Source organism: Ailuropoda melanoleuca, chromosome 10 (genome assembly GCF_002007445.2).
Source record: "Ailuropoda melanoleuca isolate Jingjing chromosome 10, ASM200744v2, whole genome shotgun sequence".
NCBI classification, from domain to species: domain Eukaryota; kingdom Metazoa; phylum Chordata; class Mammalia; order Carnivora; family Ursidae; genus Ailuropoda; species Ailuropoda melanoleuca.
Genome location: NC_048227.1, coordinates 44,805,737 through 44,823,261, shown reverse-complemented (window position 1 = coordinate 44,823,261; position 17,525 = coordinate 44,805,737). Strand labels below are relative to the sequence as shown.

The following is a 17,525-nucleotide window of genomic DNA, read 5'->3' as shown; positions in this document are numbered from 1 at the left end:
ATATTGGAGATTTTTTTCCTATAAGACATTGCATTTTGGGGGCGCCTGGGTGGCACAGCGGTTAAGCGTCTGCCTTCAGCTCAGGTATGGGATTGAGCCCCACATCAGGCTCCTCTGCTAGGAGCCTGCTTCTTCCTCTCCCACTCCCCCTGCTTGTGTTCCCTCTCTTGCTGGCTGTCTCTATCTCTGTCAAATAAATAAATAAAATCTTTAAAAAAAAAAAAAGACATTGCATTTTGAGTCCTAATTAAGATCAAAATTCCTTGACTCCATGCTATTTCAGCATAGAGTCTGACAGATCACATTATTAAACAATGCTATCACTAACCTTTTTTCATAGACTTCATTAAAATTCCAGTAAGTCTGGAATTTTTTTTTTACTATGTGTATTAGTATTTTACTAGGTTTTTTTTTATTACTATGTGTATTTGCTACCATTAAAACAAACAAACAAACAAACTACCACAGAAACCTTAAAGCAACACCCATTTATTATCTTCTAGTTCTATGGGTCAAAAGTCTGGGTACCGCGGAGCTGGCCTCTCATCTGGAGGCTCTGGGGAAACATGTCCAAGTTCATTCATGTTTTTGTCAGAATTTGGGGGTTTTGTACTGGTAGAATTGTGGCCTCCATTTCCCTTCCTCTGTCAATGAGGGCCAGTCTTTGATCCTAAAAGCTACCCCCTGTATTTTCTCACGTATCTCATGTGGCCCCTCCAGCAATGGCAGGTTGATTTCCTCTCATGTTTCAGATCTCACTGGCCCCTCCTTCTGTAGTATCTCTCTGGCCCTGGCTGGAGAAATTTCTCTGCTCCTAAGGGCTGATGTGATTAGACTGGGCCCACTGGCAAAGATCCAGGATAATTTCTTTATTGTAAAGTCTATAATCTTAATTACATCTTCAGTGTCCCTTTTGCCATGTAATGTTGCATATTCACATGTTCCAGAAGAGTATGGACATCTTTAGAGGACATCTCATTCACCTACTATACAATGTTTTTAAATTGTCTTTTTCCTCCACTTCATGCTGGGAACTTTTTCCCTACCTGTAGGTAAATTTAATATTTTAGTGGGAAAAAATGAAAACTTATTAATATTTTCCAGCTTCTAATTTAAATATATCTGCTATACTTGGATTTTAATTAGAAATTGATTAAGATAAAAAATCTCACACAAGTGCTTGAAGCTCAAATCTGTAAAATGTTGATTGGTTCAGGTCTGTACATAAACCCACCATTCCTACTGATTATTTTTAAATTGAGAGCCCTCTACTAATACTTGCAGACCACAGATTTTACCTTTTTGGCTTGTTATTAGACTTTTGATTTCCTTTTGCATCAACTTCATCAACTTTGTTCTTAGGCTGTTGAGATTTTCCACTTGAACCACAGAAACCCTTTTCTGAATTTTCTAAGATCGTCTTTCACTGTCAATTGTAGAGACTCCATTTATGTCGCCGATAAGTCATGAGAATCTTCCGTGTGTTTCTTTGGTTGAAATTAATTTTTATATTTGAATATTGCTAGAAACTTAGGTGAGAAATGAATCTGTTAATCATTTGTTGGAATCACTATTAAAATTTTATATTTAAAACCTCCTCTCTGTGGTATTTGTTTTCCTATATTTTCCAGTTTAGGAAATTTATTATTGTTGGTTACTTTTTATTAGCTTCCCATCAATCCCAAATACAATAGGTTTTGTTTCACTTTGCTAATTAAAAAAATTATAACTTAAATATCATAACACCTAATTGGGTCTTAAGTATGTATATAATTTAGTTGTACACATTTCTTTCCAAAATTAACTTCAGATTGTAGTTAATTGGGTATTTTGGTGTAATAGTGAGTGTATTGGTGAGATTGTTACAATGAGATTAATTTAGATCAACTATATTAAGCATAGAAATCATTATGTCTTAAGAGTAAAGAACCTTTTCCACTCCAATTTTACTTTCATGTGGAAGTTTATCTGAAAATAATGAGTCTGTTAGAATCCAATTCCCTTAGAGATGTTTTTGTTTATAAAAGGTATATATCCTTATGCCTGAGAAATGGAAACTCAAGGGAAAATATTATCAATTGTCCTGTACCAAAATGTTGCATTTGAAGGACATAAGACAGACGAAGGTATTTCCTCTCTTGCATTTTGCCTGTTCTCCAGGGCCACGTGCTAGTACGTCTAGCTCTGACCCTCTTAAATGTGTGACTCGATATAGTATCAGCGAGGGACACATTTTTAAAAAGGAAATATCCAGAAAATCAGGAGTATAGTCATTTATAGATGTGACTCCTTGTACAAAAGAGGGAAAAGTCACTGTTAATGGTGTGATACGGGTTTCAAAATACCATATATTACAAATGTATTTTTTGACATCTTTTTCCCCCAACCCCCAAATTACCATAATTTTATTGGTTAAAGTTCTTTTCCAGGGTGAAATAATGAATAATAATTTTAGTGTGTAACTTGCAGAAATCAAATCTCGTTCTATACTTAGATTTTGCTGCGACGTGTCAGAAGCTAAATGAGGTACATATACCCCACGTCTTCTCCATACCTTGGAGAATTCGGTGTCTCTTCACCTTACTATTTAGGATAGAGACTAAGCAAAGGGTCGCATAGTTTGCCTTACACTGAAAATCACATTAAGCTAGGTGTGTTTTTTGAAAGAGACCTAGACGGCCCCTCCTAGCTCTCCACCTCTTTCCAGTGAACGTATTTCCAAATGGCACACATCCTATCATTAACTCTGATCAGACACCAGCGGCCTTACTGAGTAATTCAGTGTATTGACTCCTGCAGTATTCTTACCTGCGCTGCATTCTATTTTTTACTAAAGTTTAAATACAGATTTTTTTCAGAATGATTTTAAGTAAATTAGACTACTGGAAATTATCTGCTAAGTAGAATGTCACCTCAAAATTCGCTGGGGTTTCTGCTTCCCCAGGCTATGGCTTGAGGACGCAGCCTCGTGAACATCTCAGGAGGCTCAAATATGCTAAGTGGGTTCTGGATGGAGAGACAAATCACTTTAGAAAGAAATTCTTCTTCGCCACATAGATTCAGGTTTTAAAAGTCATGGCAAAAATAAGATTTCTTATTAGAAATTTGTTTCATTGGAAACATATCAGAAACGCATTTAGTCTGTAAACACAGTCTGCTGAGTACTCCAGCCGCATCCCCTAAAGGGAAAGTTGTTCCACTTAATCTGCCCTAGTTACGCTTCTGTTAGTAATCGGAGAGGAAATGGGAATCGTGCATCTTCCATGTCCTTCCCTCAAAATCACCAAGCCAGAAAGAAGTGAAAACTGTTTTCCTAGACATTGATACAAGAAATTATCAAGAAGTAGAAGTAACCAAATAAAGTCAAAGGGATAAACATCAGAAGCTTGCTTAAACAGCTTTGGCCCCATATAATTGCTTTTCTGTCAGCAGGATTATTAACAATTTTGGACATCTGAAAATTAAATTAACAGCCTGAAAATATTGCACAGAATGAGATAGAGCATGATACATGAAACATAATGACCCCTCTGAAACTCAGCCAAGCCCGTGCAGCTACTCATTTAGACAGAGAAGACAACTAGTTAATCATCACCAAGCAAATTAGACAGAGCAAATTAGTTTGCTACATTCCACAGTCTTAGCTACCAAAAAGAGTATATGCCACTAATTAGAATGAAAGGACTCTAAGCATATTATTATCTATATAGAAAGAGAGAGCAAAATTGTAGCTTGAATTGCTTCTATCAAAGCTTGAAACCTAGGTTAGGTAGACAGAAATGACATGTGCAAGAGTCTGTGTGTGTGTGTATTCACACACATTTAAGTACCGGCAGCTTTAACGTTCTCTTGCATTTTGACCTAATGAAGTGTAAAAAAATTTTCCCAAGGTTACTTGGAATTCTTTGGGAATACACATGCACGCACGCACATACACACAACACAGTTAAAACATAAAAACATTTTCAAAAAGTGTGATCCCTTTAAATGAACACTAAAGTAGCCCTTTCATATAATTTTTTTCTTACATGGTATTAAACTATTTTTTTTCTTTTAAAAAGTGTATTGCCACTGCATGTGAAGTAAATATTTGGATTTAGTTTATCACTGGAGATTAATCTGAAATCATATTTTGTAGCCTTAATTAGCATTCATTTGCTTAATTGTCATTCTCAGCCCCATCATTTCCATTTTTCACTAACTTGAACAATGCTATCTTCTGCTGTTTGCACTTTAATTTAAATTTCTATTAAGGTTTATGAACAGTAATAAGGTCCTGTTTGAATATTCATTAGCTTCTGAATTGTGAGCTATGAAAAGGTGCTTTCTTTTACCTTAATGAAACTGGCACAGCATGGGACTGATCAGTTGTGACATTTGATTTGAGGCATCCAGTGAATTTTCTCATTGTTTATTGACATGTCTTGTCCAAACAGCTCCCTCGCAAGTGAGCGGAGTGATGAAGGAGAGGGTGCTGCAGCGGAGTGTCGAGCTTTCCTGGCAGGAACCAGAGCATCCCAATGGAGTCATCACCGAATATGAAATCAAGTATTACGAGAAAGTAAGTGCTAAGAACAGCTGAAATGTGCAGCCGATGTGTCTCATGTCATCCTACTGCACTGTAGTCTAAACTTGGCCATTATGCCAACTATTTGGAGCTATGTTGAAATTCATAGTTAATTTTAGCCATTTTTAATAACCATCTTCTTGCATCTCAGGTTCATCATTATAATTATGATTTCTGTGTATTAAATTTCTGGGTTACACAAAGGAGACTATTCCATTAGTGGTATATTTGTTCAATTTTTGATATAATAATTAGATGTAGGATGTTTTAGTACCACAGGGCCATGCAGCCCCAGCGGTTTCGAAGAATGGTTCTTTCAGGGTCTCTGCTTGGGCCCTTAATGATTTATTTATGTGGTTTCATTAATTATGATGGTGGCCTCAAATAATTTAGTAATTTGGACAAATAAAAATATTTTCCGTAATAAATAATGCAGTTTCTCCAAATTTCAGAATCAGATGATGATATTCCACTCCTTTAAATTCCTCCTGAAATTTATTCTGCATATGTCATACTAATCATATCTACCACTTCTTCACACTCCTTTCTCCATGAGAAATAGGATGGCTAAAACCCAAGTGCTGCCCTTTAATCTCTTCAGAATGGCTGAATTTTAGTAAATAGTGATATAATTGAGTATATGAGTGCATTTATTTCTGACCCATCTGGAAGGGGGTGGGCACCCTGTTCACAAATTATTATATAGGCTCCACTTCACAGAAAGATCTGATGAAGGTTTGAAACACAGAAACGATTGCTATTACTAATATTAATATTAGTAATTAATATTAATGTTATTATTAATACAAGTGTTACTTATTGACCTCAGTAAGTTAGCTAAAGTGCTATAATATACATAGCCATTTTAACCATTTAGACAGAATTTCAAAATGGGAGCCAGGCTTGGGGGCTGAATTGACTTGATTGAATAATTTAAATGCATACAGTGCATTGGCAATAGATACATTTTTTTCCCTTTGAAGAAAAAACAGTTTAAGACTAGTTTCAATGTTCAGATTAAGTTTACAATATTTTTGCTTATTATTTGCATTATGAATTTATGACTTCCCATGGCCAAAGTTACATTTTAAATACCTTATTTTTGTACCAGGTAATACCTTTCTCGCCCTATCAGATGTGTTTCTGAGGGAATCCTTGTTTTTACTGTTGGTTTTGTTACGTCTGTTTTCCAGTGAGCAAGCTCTAAGAGTTTACAGACAGTCCCTTCTGAAATTTCATCAGATTTCAAAAGCAATGAAATACACTTTAAAAATATGTTAAGTGGGTAAATGAGAGTAAATTTTCTCACAGTGCAAGGAAATATTTTGCACATCCTTAGTCTGGAATAAGTTTGTTCAAATAGTTTCTTTTCTATTTTGCATGACAAAAACAGAATGTTTCTACATTTCCTGAACTTACAAATTTGGTAATTATTAGAACAGAATAATATATTGCATTCTAACATATGTAAGCATGTTCTCTAGATATCATTATATCATCTAATACAAGTTATGCCTAGTTCTTTTATTTGAGATAAATATAGATTTATAATACCAATTGTTTTTATTAATGATTATAATTAAAACAATCACAAATCAGCTTCACTAAGTACAGTTTAAGTATAGATTTATTTAAACTTTTGCAAATATCAGTGTGAACGCAAATCAAACAACCAAACTGACATTTTCAGATTTCAATGAATAGTTTTATTGTCAGCATAGTTGAACACAGCTGTTTGTTATAGAACGAATAAGAAACTGTCTAAAACTGTATATTTTGATGGGTAGTTTTTATAGCTTTTTAAATAAAAAAGCCCATTAGAGTCTGATCAATTAAGCTTTAAATTTTTATTCTTTTGGATATCATTTTGATGGAGTTTTTTTTATATTCTTGAGTTTTTATAATTATTTCATTCTTAGTCTTATCATATGTAATATGATAAACACATTTTTAAACTCTGCAAGCCTCAGTTTTCATGAAAAATGAGGAAAATTGAGCTAAATGATGTTTAAAATATTGCCAAACCATAAATTATACAGTACTTTAACTTTTATATTGAGAGTTTTAATTTAAAATATTCCATTAAACACTGTTTTGTAAAAGTGGTTTTATTTTGTGAGAAATGTAGTTTTTAATGAAAGCAATTGATATGTCAGTATGGTGGTGGTATTAGCTAAATTTCTTGATTTAATACCTTTCTCCATTTTTTGCATATGGCCTTTTGCTTGCTGAATAACATTCAGGAAAAATATTAAAAGACTACATTATGAAGGGACGACCTCTACTAAACCATAGATTTTACAAGCGTACCTGGGTTTTGGTCAATAGGACATTTGATTATATTTATGACTGAATAGTTCCTGCCACCGTGCCCTCTACCAACAAAGCAAAAACTCAAAACATATAAATGGTTTAACAAAATTATTTCTCTTTGAAATTTATAGAACAAAGGCATGTGTTCATATTTCCATTTTATATTATCTTAGAAACAACTCAATGTTATAATATTCCACAGGGTACAATGTAGCCTTTATAAAAACAATGCAGCAAATTGAAATAAATTGCGAGAATTCACTGTCAGATTGCCTGGTTGCAATTACAATTAAATATTCCCTGAATATATTGTTTCTAGGATCAAAGGGAACGGACCTATTCTACAGTAAAAACCAAGTCCACTTCAGCTTCCATTAATAACCTGAAGCCAGGAACAGTGTATGTTTTCCAGATTCGGGCTTTTACTGCTGCTGGTTATGGAACTTACAGTCCCAGACTTGATGTCGCTACACTAGAGGAAGCTACAGGTAAAATGTTTGAAGGTAATTACCACCTCTGGTTTGGACTCTTATTCTCTATAACTGTCTTATTTTTTCCAATATTGAGGGCGATGATTTGATTCAAGATCATTTTTACATTTAGAGGTGAATATATATGCATAAATATGTACTTTGTAAAGGTTATACAGAGTAACAATTTAAAATTTGCTGTTTTGTTTCTCAGTGTGAGAATCTGATAATTTATATTAGTCTCTTTAATACATGCTGGGTTTTTGTTTTTGTTTTCGTTTTTGTTTTTTTGGAAAAGATGAAGTCAGAAATAGAAACAGGACTTGTTCAGTTGTGTATTGCTGTTTTTCTAGAACCCAAAACAACATTACTCTGGTTGTGCCCATTGAAGGTGCTCCTTCACAGAAACCCCAAAATGAAGCCAAGATATACACAGGGTGGGCCAGGGAAAGACAATCTATAAGGATCAGTGTTAATTTAAGCTACGTGAGTTGTAGCAACAATTTCAAAAACTGCAGTTCAGAGAGAAGATCTTAAAAGTTGTATTTATTTTTATCATCTCTTATCATCTTTTGTAACATGTTCCAAGCATACTAGAGAATATATTCAAAGTATATATGAAATATTAAGAATATAATTAAATGAATATCTGTAGCAACCACTCAGCCTAAAAATAGAATGTCACCAGATCTTGAATCCCCTTTATCATTTTGTTTGTTTTGTAATTCCGCAGAACATAACAAAAACGCATGTGTCTATAGTGTACCACAAAAAAGCAGATGTATGTGGGAATGCGTGTCCCAGTTTACTGTCAGAGTGCAAGTTCAGAGCAGCCTGAGTACTATGCTGGTTGTTCTTCCATTAGCTGAGGAATCAGGGTGCCTTTCTGTATTTTGGGGTTCTTGATTTCTCCTGATGTTACTGCTCAGGGACAGGATTCACCCAGCTGTTACCTTGTCATCTTGCCAGTGTAATCTTCCCACACAATTCTAAACAAAGGTGAACTAAAAAATATTATGTGATTTTTCTTTCCTCAATTTTTAATAAAAAGTTTTTAAGTAAATTAAATCAGTATGATTTTTATTGGTTATTTTGACTTCAGAAAAATATTTTTACAGATCTTTTAAAAGGTGAATTGGCAAGGATTCTTTGATTAGAAAATGCTTATCATGTTTGCTAACCGTATTCTTCTTTCAAAATATTTTGCAGTGTTTTTAAATTAAGCAGTAACTATCAGAACCTCAATAATAAAACATACATTGAAATAAATTTGAAATATAAATCATTTATATAGAATTATAGACACAGAGACATCAATTAGAAAAATGTCACATAATTTTGTGTGATAAACTTAACACCATTATTCTTTATTATCTTTTTAAAATGGAGTATCTAAGATTAAAAATTAGAACATCTAAGTTCAATGGCCACAAAAACATTAAAGTGTTTTACATTAAGATTTCAACATTTGAACATTTGAGTGATCTTTTATCAGATGTGTTCTAGTAGTTTTCAATTTAGACTGATCTCAAGATATTACTTTGTGATTTCTCATATAATAAAACACCTTAAATGATGTTTTATCATAATTGAATGAATAGCTTAAACTATTTAGACACATCAGTTAGCTCACATTTACCTAATCATTCTTTATCAGTTAAACCTCTAAGTTTGAATTTCAAAATGAATTTGTGCATTGTGCTGACTTCGTAAGTTGAGAATATTGGGCCAAACTATTTTTTATTGATTCCTGAGATTCATAGATGTTATTTTCATTATTTCAAAAATTAAGCAACTAAGGTTCAAAGAGAATAAGATGCAGTAGTAAACTGGAATGATCACATGAAGTGAATGTTAAAACTAGATTTTTGCATTAGAGAGAATTTATGATTTTTATCATCAGACTATTCTCTTCCACTGGAATGTAAAGTTGGTGAAGGAATGATCCATATGTCTTTTCCCTGCTATTATCTTGCCAGTTCCTACTATCAGTGCTTGACATATAGAAGGCACTCAATAAATAAGCAAGGATGACCACATAGTCATCCACATAGAACAGATTACCACTGTCAATCAGTGCTAGGAGACATGTTCCTGGTTTTACATCTCAGTTCTTCCATGTCCAGTTGTGAGACTTGGCATGAGCTCAAGTACCCTAATTGCTAGCATAGCAGTACCGAACTCAGTAGTATTGTGAATATTACCTACAGTACACAGAGTGCACATGGAAAGTCTCAAGTCAGCTTTTAATTTATTATTTAGCACAGCCACTCCCTAGCTTTTGTTCTATTAAAAAAAATACTGAGGATCTCCAAAGAGATTTTGATTATTTGGATTACATCTATGAATATTCACCATTAGAAATTAAAACTGAGAAAACTTTAAAACACACAAACACATTTCGTGTGCCATCAGAGTAATGATGTTTTCACATGTCATATAACTTCTGGAAAACTCAGCTGTGCACCTGTGAGCAAATGAGAGTAAAAAGGCAAGTAACATCATATCGTATAAAATACTTTTGACCCTGCAGATTGCCTGGAAAGCTCTTGAGGGACCCTTAGGTTTCCAGACCACCCTTTGAGAACTGCTGACTTAGAACGAGTTACTCACTAAGAATTAGGGTTGCAGAGAGACACATGACACAATCATGCTCTGTACAGTGAAGGAAACTTGTACACAAATTCTGCCATACAATTAAGCATGGGACTGCATGACCCAATGCTATCAGAGTGTCAGGAAACAGTGATTCACTGTGCTTAGAAGGAGGGAAAAAGTGAACATGCCACCAAAGACAGGTCCCTTGAGCAGTGTTTGAAAAGGGAAATTAAACAGATTATTCCATTGCACATATATCCTAAAATCCCCATCTCTTCAGAGTCAATACTACTGTTTTTACAATTTTAGAACCATGATGTGATGATTATGGCACTTACGAATTACTTTTAAAATTTATTACCCATGAAGTAGATGAAAATATTAACCATAAACGTTGACTCTGGAAAGATTAAAGTGTAACCATGACTATGTATAAAAATGTATAAATATTCACAAATTCTAATCATCATTCACCTGAGTTCAGTTTTCTCGTTGGAGTTCTGTTTCTGACCCTAAGACAGAACTGAGCCCAAGACGAGCAATGAATTAGACCCATGGGACACAGAGATTGAATGGAAACAATTTCTACTCGTACGTGTATAATTTTTTCCTCCCTCATGAACAGAATTACTCTGTTCTTTTTTCTCTCTCTCTCAATATCTAGATATCTAGATATATAATATATATAAGAATATATATCTATCTAAATATATATAGAGAGAAAAATACATAGAGAGATTTATATATATATATATACATATACATATGTATATATATATAAAGACAGATAAAAATTTAAAATAATCAAACCAAACCAAAAAAACAAAAATACTTGAAATCTTTTTTGTTGTTGAAAAATAATAGGCTGCAATTCAGAAATTGAAGCCTAAAAGTTTTGTTTTTCCCACCCTCCCCCCCTTGCTCCCTCAGGGAGCAAATCAGCAGGTGCTGAATTAGCAAGAGTGTATATAACTTTGTTCAGAAACTGTCTATTTCATGGGAGCTACTTCGCTGGTTTTCGATAGATCATCTGTCTATACTTAGCTTAGCATAGGTATACAAAATTAAGAAATGAATTGTCAAGAGGGGAACATGGATAAATAGAGAAGGGCCAATCAGAAAAAACATTATGCTGCCTATTGTGGCAAGACATACTCTGCCTACATATAATTTACTGCCCTGGAGATGCAGTCCCTCGCCACCACCAAGAAGGAGTAGTATTTTCCATCCTGCCTTATATTAAAGATTACAGCTGTGGATTGTTTCAGCAATAAGCAAACTATATTAGTTTGACGTTGTATATTAAATGATATTTGCAACCTGGATCATTTGTTGAAATACACATTCTTATTGTTTTTACACTCCTTTGATTGTTTTATGAAATCTGTACTGGTATTGGAAATATAATACTCTGGGGAAAATATGACTATTATGAGTCATCATATAAGTAGAACTTTACTAATTTGGAAAAATGGAAGTGAGAAGGCCATGTGACTCAATGAAGAATCGGAATCAGGGCCTGCTTTAGAGGACACATAAACACATACTGCTTCCCAAGAGACTCTCAGAAAGGTCCAACTGGGCTTGTCTTAATAAGCATAGAAGAATCACTTAGCCTTGTATAGGAAGTATCTGCAATTAGATAATGCTAAAATGTTTTTTAAAGTACTTGCGGAAAGTTTGCTTTTTTGTAAATAGCTTACTTCCTCTGTAATCTTAAACTCTCAAATGCGTGGATAGCATACTTTGTCAAATTAGTACAAATACTTCTCACTTTTTCCCTGAATTATGGTGCATTATAAAATCAGGATAATTTACGATGATTCTGTGGTGATTTTTATTTTATATTGATAATATGAGAGATAAAGCACTTAAGATGCTTTGAAAAATGCAGAGTATATTTTGTTCCCTTTTTCACATATCCAAAAAACAGACATGGAGATCGAATACCTTCCTAGGGGGAAAAATGGAGATTTAATAACAATTGTAGATCAAAGATTTCTCTCTGTTGAGTCATAACTAAGTTTTCAGCAACTAAGCAGGGGATAGCCATTTGATAAGGCATTTTACAGGTGTCTTTTATAGCTGAGGAGTATAAAGTAGATGAAAGTATTGTCCTTACCATGCCCTTAAAATGCAAAAAATAAGCATTTATTTAAGTTTATATTATTACAATATAATGCATTTATTTAAAATTAGAGGTGAATTAAAAAGCGTAGGTATCTCCTATTCATAAGATTTTGTTTACCCTCTCAAGTTCTTACATGGCATTGAGTGTTTCTGAACCTCTTTTCTTTCTTCCCAGCAACAGCCGTCTCCAGTGAACAGAATCCTGTTATTATAATTGCCGTGGTTGCAGTGGCAGGGACCATCATTTTGGTGTTCATGGTCTTTGGCTTCATCATTGGAAGAAGGTAAAACACAAATTTGTTCTAATCTTTAACACAGAATGTATTGATTTTGCAGAATTATGTCAGCCTATTACTTACTATTTAGTGTATTAGAATGTTAGAAAGTAAATGCAAACACTTTTTATCTGGTATGAGATGTTACAGGTCAATAAATTTCCCCTCTCCCAAGGTCAAAATACAGTGTGAGCTTAATCTTTCACTGCCTTTAGTTTAAGAGCAATGAGTGTTATAATTTCTGTTGGGTGTATTTTTATTGGTTACTTTCAGTTAGATTTTCATCATAAATATAGGAGATAGCGGGGGAAAGATGTACGTGTTTAGTTTACTGGTCAGTGGAGACCATTTTAAATCTGTTGTTGCTGTTGTTTTTCAGAAAAAAGTATAAGCAAATATTCACTCACTGATAAATCTAAATCAATGAAGTATGTTCCTTCTACATTATCTCACACAAAGACTTTATACTCTACATTTTTTAGTCATATGAGTTACTATATTATTATCAATGGGTTCATAACCATGGACAGGAATTTTTTTGTATTTTGTTTATTGCTCTAACTGGCATGTTGTCGAAGAATTAAGGTATGTTGTACTGAATTCTAAATATATAAAGTAAGATCATTAATGACATCATCACAAATCTGATTTTTTTTCTAGGCACTGTGGTTATAGTAAAGCTGACCAAGAAGGGGATGAAGAGCTTTACTTTCATTGTAAGTGTTTGGTTTTTCTTTATTATCATGCACCCCAATTAATACAGACACCTGGTTGTTAGCATTGGCACGAATAAATTCCTAATGTCTCATGCTTGGAAGTACATAATGAGCTCAAAATGTTGCTTTAAAGCATTTGAACAAGATATTTAGAATGAAAATCATATGATGTGAATTTTAAAAACATAAAACAGATTGAGAAATGTAATCTCTCACAAGAAATTATAATATTACTGCTGGGTATTTAGCTGCTTTTAGGGCACGATTTTTCCTTTTGCAAACTTCGCCCCAGTGTTGCATACCATTCTAACAAAAATCCATTAAAAGTTGCATGGCCTGTCTTCCAGCTAAGGAATTCATTTAGAAGTAGAATGGCGTAGCCTTGTTATCCCACCCAATGAGTGATGCTACCATGAAAGACAAAGCTACAGAGCCTCCTTCTCTTAGGCTACTGTACATTGTCCATCAGATGGATATTTCCGCCAATATCAATTGCATAATAATAGGATTCAATCCTCCACTGTTCTTCTGTGGATTTGGGTTACCTGATTCTTAAAAGTTGATTTTAGAAATCACATTCAGAAGAGATCTTCGGAAACCAAAGAAAAGAGATGCCCCTCTGCATTAATCTTATTCCTGTTGCAATGTGGGTAGCCAGAAAAAAAAAACAAAAACAAATGAGAGCTATGCAAATAAATCTTATTACTTCATGTAGCCGAAGTAAAAACCTCACGATCATATGATTTGAGTTCGGACAATTAATGATGTTCTTATCCAAACCCATTGTTTTTATTGTTAATCTTTGAAAATATTAAAAGACAATTGTATTTATTATTTTTCTTGGTAGCATAATCTTTACCAAAATTTCTCATGGATAGATAAATTTCCTAATTGGCCTAAGAATTACATCGATCATTGTGTTATTTATCAAATTACTTTGTCAGTATCTAAGAAGATATTGTCATGTACCCATCCTAAAGTCACAAAAATGTATAAACATCAATCAAGAAAACGTGTGGTTTAAAGTGAGCACTGTTATTAACGTTACTATTATTATCAGTGATGAGAGTGCCATGGGCAGTTTATAGAGATACACAGAAAAAATGGAGGTTACATTTTTTTTCTCTTTCACAACATGAGAGAATATTTGTAACACTTCCCCAATGGGAAGGAGCAAATCGAAACTTGATTGCCTAAACTTTTATATCTAGTTTAAAATGTATCTAAAAGAGTTATCTATAATTACTAAAATGCCCAATTCTACCCATTTTGTGAATAATTTGATGACAGAATCATTTAATTTTACCTTCATCAGTATGTCACTTTTCTTTCCCTTATTGAGTATGTCTGAGACCTCCCCAGATTATCAAATACGTTTTAGCTTATTTGCTTTTAGCTTTCAGGTTAATGCAGAAGGTAAATTGAAATACGGCTTATCTGAAACACGTTGTATCACCTTATGCTAAATTGTCATCACTCGGTTTTAATATTTTGATGCCATTTGCTTTTTTTTTACATTTGACATCAAGTTTGTAATCAGAAAAAAATAGAGCTGTATGTCTTACTTGCTGACATAGACAAGATAAACTTGGTATATAAAAACAGTTTTCATCTCCAAAACAAAATATCAATGGTGGTTTTAAGATATTTAACCCTCATGAGAAATGTAAATGAGGTATTAAAATACAAAAAACCTTGTACTCTTAAACTGAGAGAAGCAACAAACCAGACTATTCAGAAATTTTTAATGTTTTCCTATTTTAAAACATCCATTTTTAAATGAATAATGAAAAACTAAAGTGCACTTAACGATATCCTACCCTGGTAAATGCTTGATATTTTCGAATCACCTTTTTTACAGAGATATCTTTTCTTGTCATTTGATGAGTACCAGGCATTTTATTTGATTTTATAGCTGTGTCTAAAATACGTAAAGTACAAAGCTATGGCCACCAGCTATTTACAAGTTGGTGTCCTTTTATTTCATTAGTATACAGACAATTTTCTTAGGTGCTAAGACACCAGATTGAATTTTTACAGAAATATGAAAGCAACCATTTAACTAGCTTTTAGAGCACTGAATTTAATAGAATGTCCAGTCATTTGTATCAGGCGCCCTCAACTCTCCATGGCCCCAAGTGCTACATTTAAAGACATAAACACAATGGAGAAGTTTAGTGAAGCAATTCCAATTTACATTTTGTTTCTTCCTACCATTTCTTCTAACAATGTCTTTGAATCCAAGCTGGGCAGTATTTCATGTTTTTATGCCAAAATTGCTCTGGCCTGTCAAAATGTTTTATGACAGCTTGAATAAAGAACCATCAGAGACCCATTTGAGATGCAGAAGGTTACCTCCAATCTAGCTCCCTTATCACAAAACAAAACCAGAAAAACAATGAAAGAACGAAAGAAAGAAAGAGAATAAAAAGGGAGAAGATGGCTCATTCTCCATCTGCCTGCCAATCTAGGAGGTTAACCTATTGTTTTCTTCCCTTCTCTCTTTTTCTCTTTCCCCCTCCTCCCTGTACTCCTTCTTCTCTCTTTTCTCTTTCTATCCCCTCTCTCTTTTCTTCTTGTGTTTTTTTTTTCATGTTTAGCTTTAGTAACAAATGAGCATCTGTCAGTTTTATAAACTGCAACAATAATTGTTTAAGACAATCAATTTTGGATAAACAATCAACTACAGCAGAATAAATCAAGATTTTTAAATCCCATTTTCTTTAGACATTCTGCTTCTTTTTGTTTGTTATGTGTTTATTTTTAAAAATATAATTTTAATATAATGTGATGACATAAGCACAGTTAGGCTGCAGTGTAATACATAAAGAAATATATTGTTCTCAAAATAGTAAGATTTAATGAAAAGATTGTTCAGTGGCTTTGTTAAAAACAATAAAGTTTTTTTGAGGATATAGTGTAATTCTTTTTATTGCATTAATATAACCAACTATATGCCTATCTATCTTATCTTTGTCTTTAACCAAATGATTAGATTTGGAATACATTATTGTAATTGAATTTGATTTAAAGTTGACTTAGCATTATCTGTTACCTGCATGCTTCTGGGTACATTTTAAGAAGATTTTAACTTTTAAGATGAATCTATGTTGTTTGAATTTTGACTACCTTTTCTGAGGCATATTGGCTACCTCCTTCCAGAGCCTTATAATTGAAAGATCATATAAACCATTCCTCTTTCAAATTGCTGTTATACATGGTTAGCAGATCCCAGGAATATTGTAAATTTTCTAACTTTACTCTGCATTTTGTACATCTGGCCTCTACTGCCCTTCAAGGTGAAGATGAAACTGTGTCTTTAGTAGATTTCTCTCTGATTCTGTGATAGTGGTCCCTCACATCTTGTACTAATTTTATGTATATGTCAACGGTGGTTGGTCTTTAAGAAAATAAATCAAAAGAATAAGTAAGATGTCTAAATGTTTTTAATATTGCTGTCAGTGTAGTAGGCTACCTGTAAATGAAATGTCTTCTTTTCCCAGTGTATTAATTTGATTGATTGACTGACTGATAGATTTACAAATGTGTTTCCAAGTCCATTACAAACCTCACTATGGCTTGAACTATGCCATGATAGCAGTGAATTTAATTAAACCTCCAGTCTGATAAGAGTCCTGTCAGAGAATTTTGGTGATGTCTTTTGTTGATTTACTGGAAAAGCAATTCAGTTAGTAACCTATGAGCTGGATCCTATGTTACCTATAGAAGCTTGCAGATAATACCTATACGCCAACAGACTGAAGTAGTCTGTTAAAACTGCTGTGAATCAGGTGGTGTGGAAGCAAGTTCACTGTTCCAAGGAGCACTCTGCATAATGAAATTCCTGGGCTGACTGCACAATAAGTGCGTTGCTTCATCACAGTCATGCTTTCTTACATCATTACAGTTAAATTTCCAGGCACCAAAACCTACATTGACCCTGAAACCTATGAGGACCCAAATAGAGCTGTCCATCAATTCGCCAAGGAGCTAGATGCCTCCTGTATTAAAATTGAGCGTGTGATTGGTGCAGGTAAGGCTGTTGTAGCTTCCTTGTTCAGCTGTTCCATTTAGCCAGGATCGAAAGTCATACATCATAATGACAGGCAAATAATTATACCTCAGGTATAGAACTTTTGCATTTACCTGAACTGTTGGAAGCAATGAGGCTGTACTTGTTTATGAGAGCTCAAGAAAAAAAAAGGGAAAAAGAAGCATATGGCACAGAGAATCTGTGTATCTTTTGTCTTCTGTTGGATCTTTAAGATAGCATTCTGCTGGAAGCTACTTCATAATAGTTCTGGCCTGTTGTTTAGGAAATGACTTAGTAATTTTTTTTTTTTAATTAGAATGTTCCCGAATTTTTCTGGAATATACATTTCCTCTTACTTGATTTACCGTCTTCTTACCAGGCTTTCATGCTTATCTTTTTTCGTGTATTCGTGGGTATCAGTTA

At 33.7% G+C, this 17,525-nt stretch overlaps 1 protein-coding gene across 5 annotated transcripts in view; it reads left to right on the top strand.

Moving 5' to 3' along the window:
• Positions 1-17,525, top strand: part of EPHA7 (EPH receptor A7) — a 163,491-nt gene that overhangs the window by 128,903 nt on the left and 17,063 nt on the right. The window contains exons 6-10 of one of the 5 annotated variants that reach the window (XM_034670841.1): positions 4,437-4,561; positions 7,200-7,368; positions 12,254-12,362; positions 13,014-13,069; positions 16,989-17,102. In XM_034670841.1, the coding sequence (XP_034526732.1) occupies positions 4,437-4,561; positions 7,200-7,368; positions 12,254-12,362; positions 13,014-13,069; positions 16,989-17,102 (573 nt within the window). The other 4 variants (XM_011226305.3, XM_011226304.3, XM_002920297.4 and 1 more) reach the window with 4 other exon arrangements.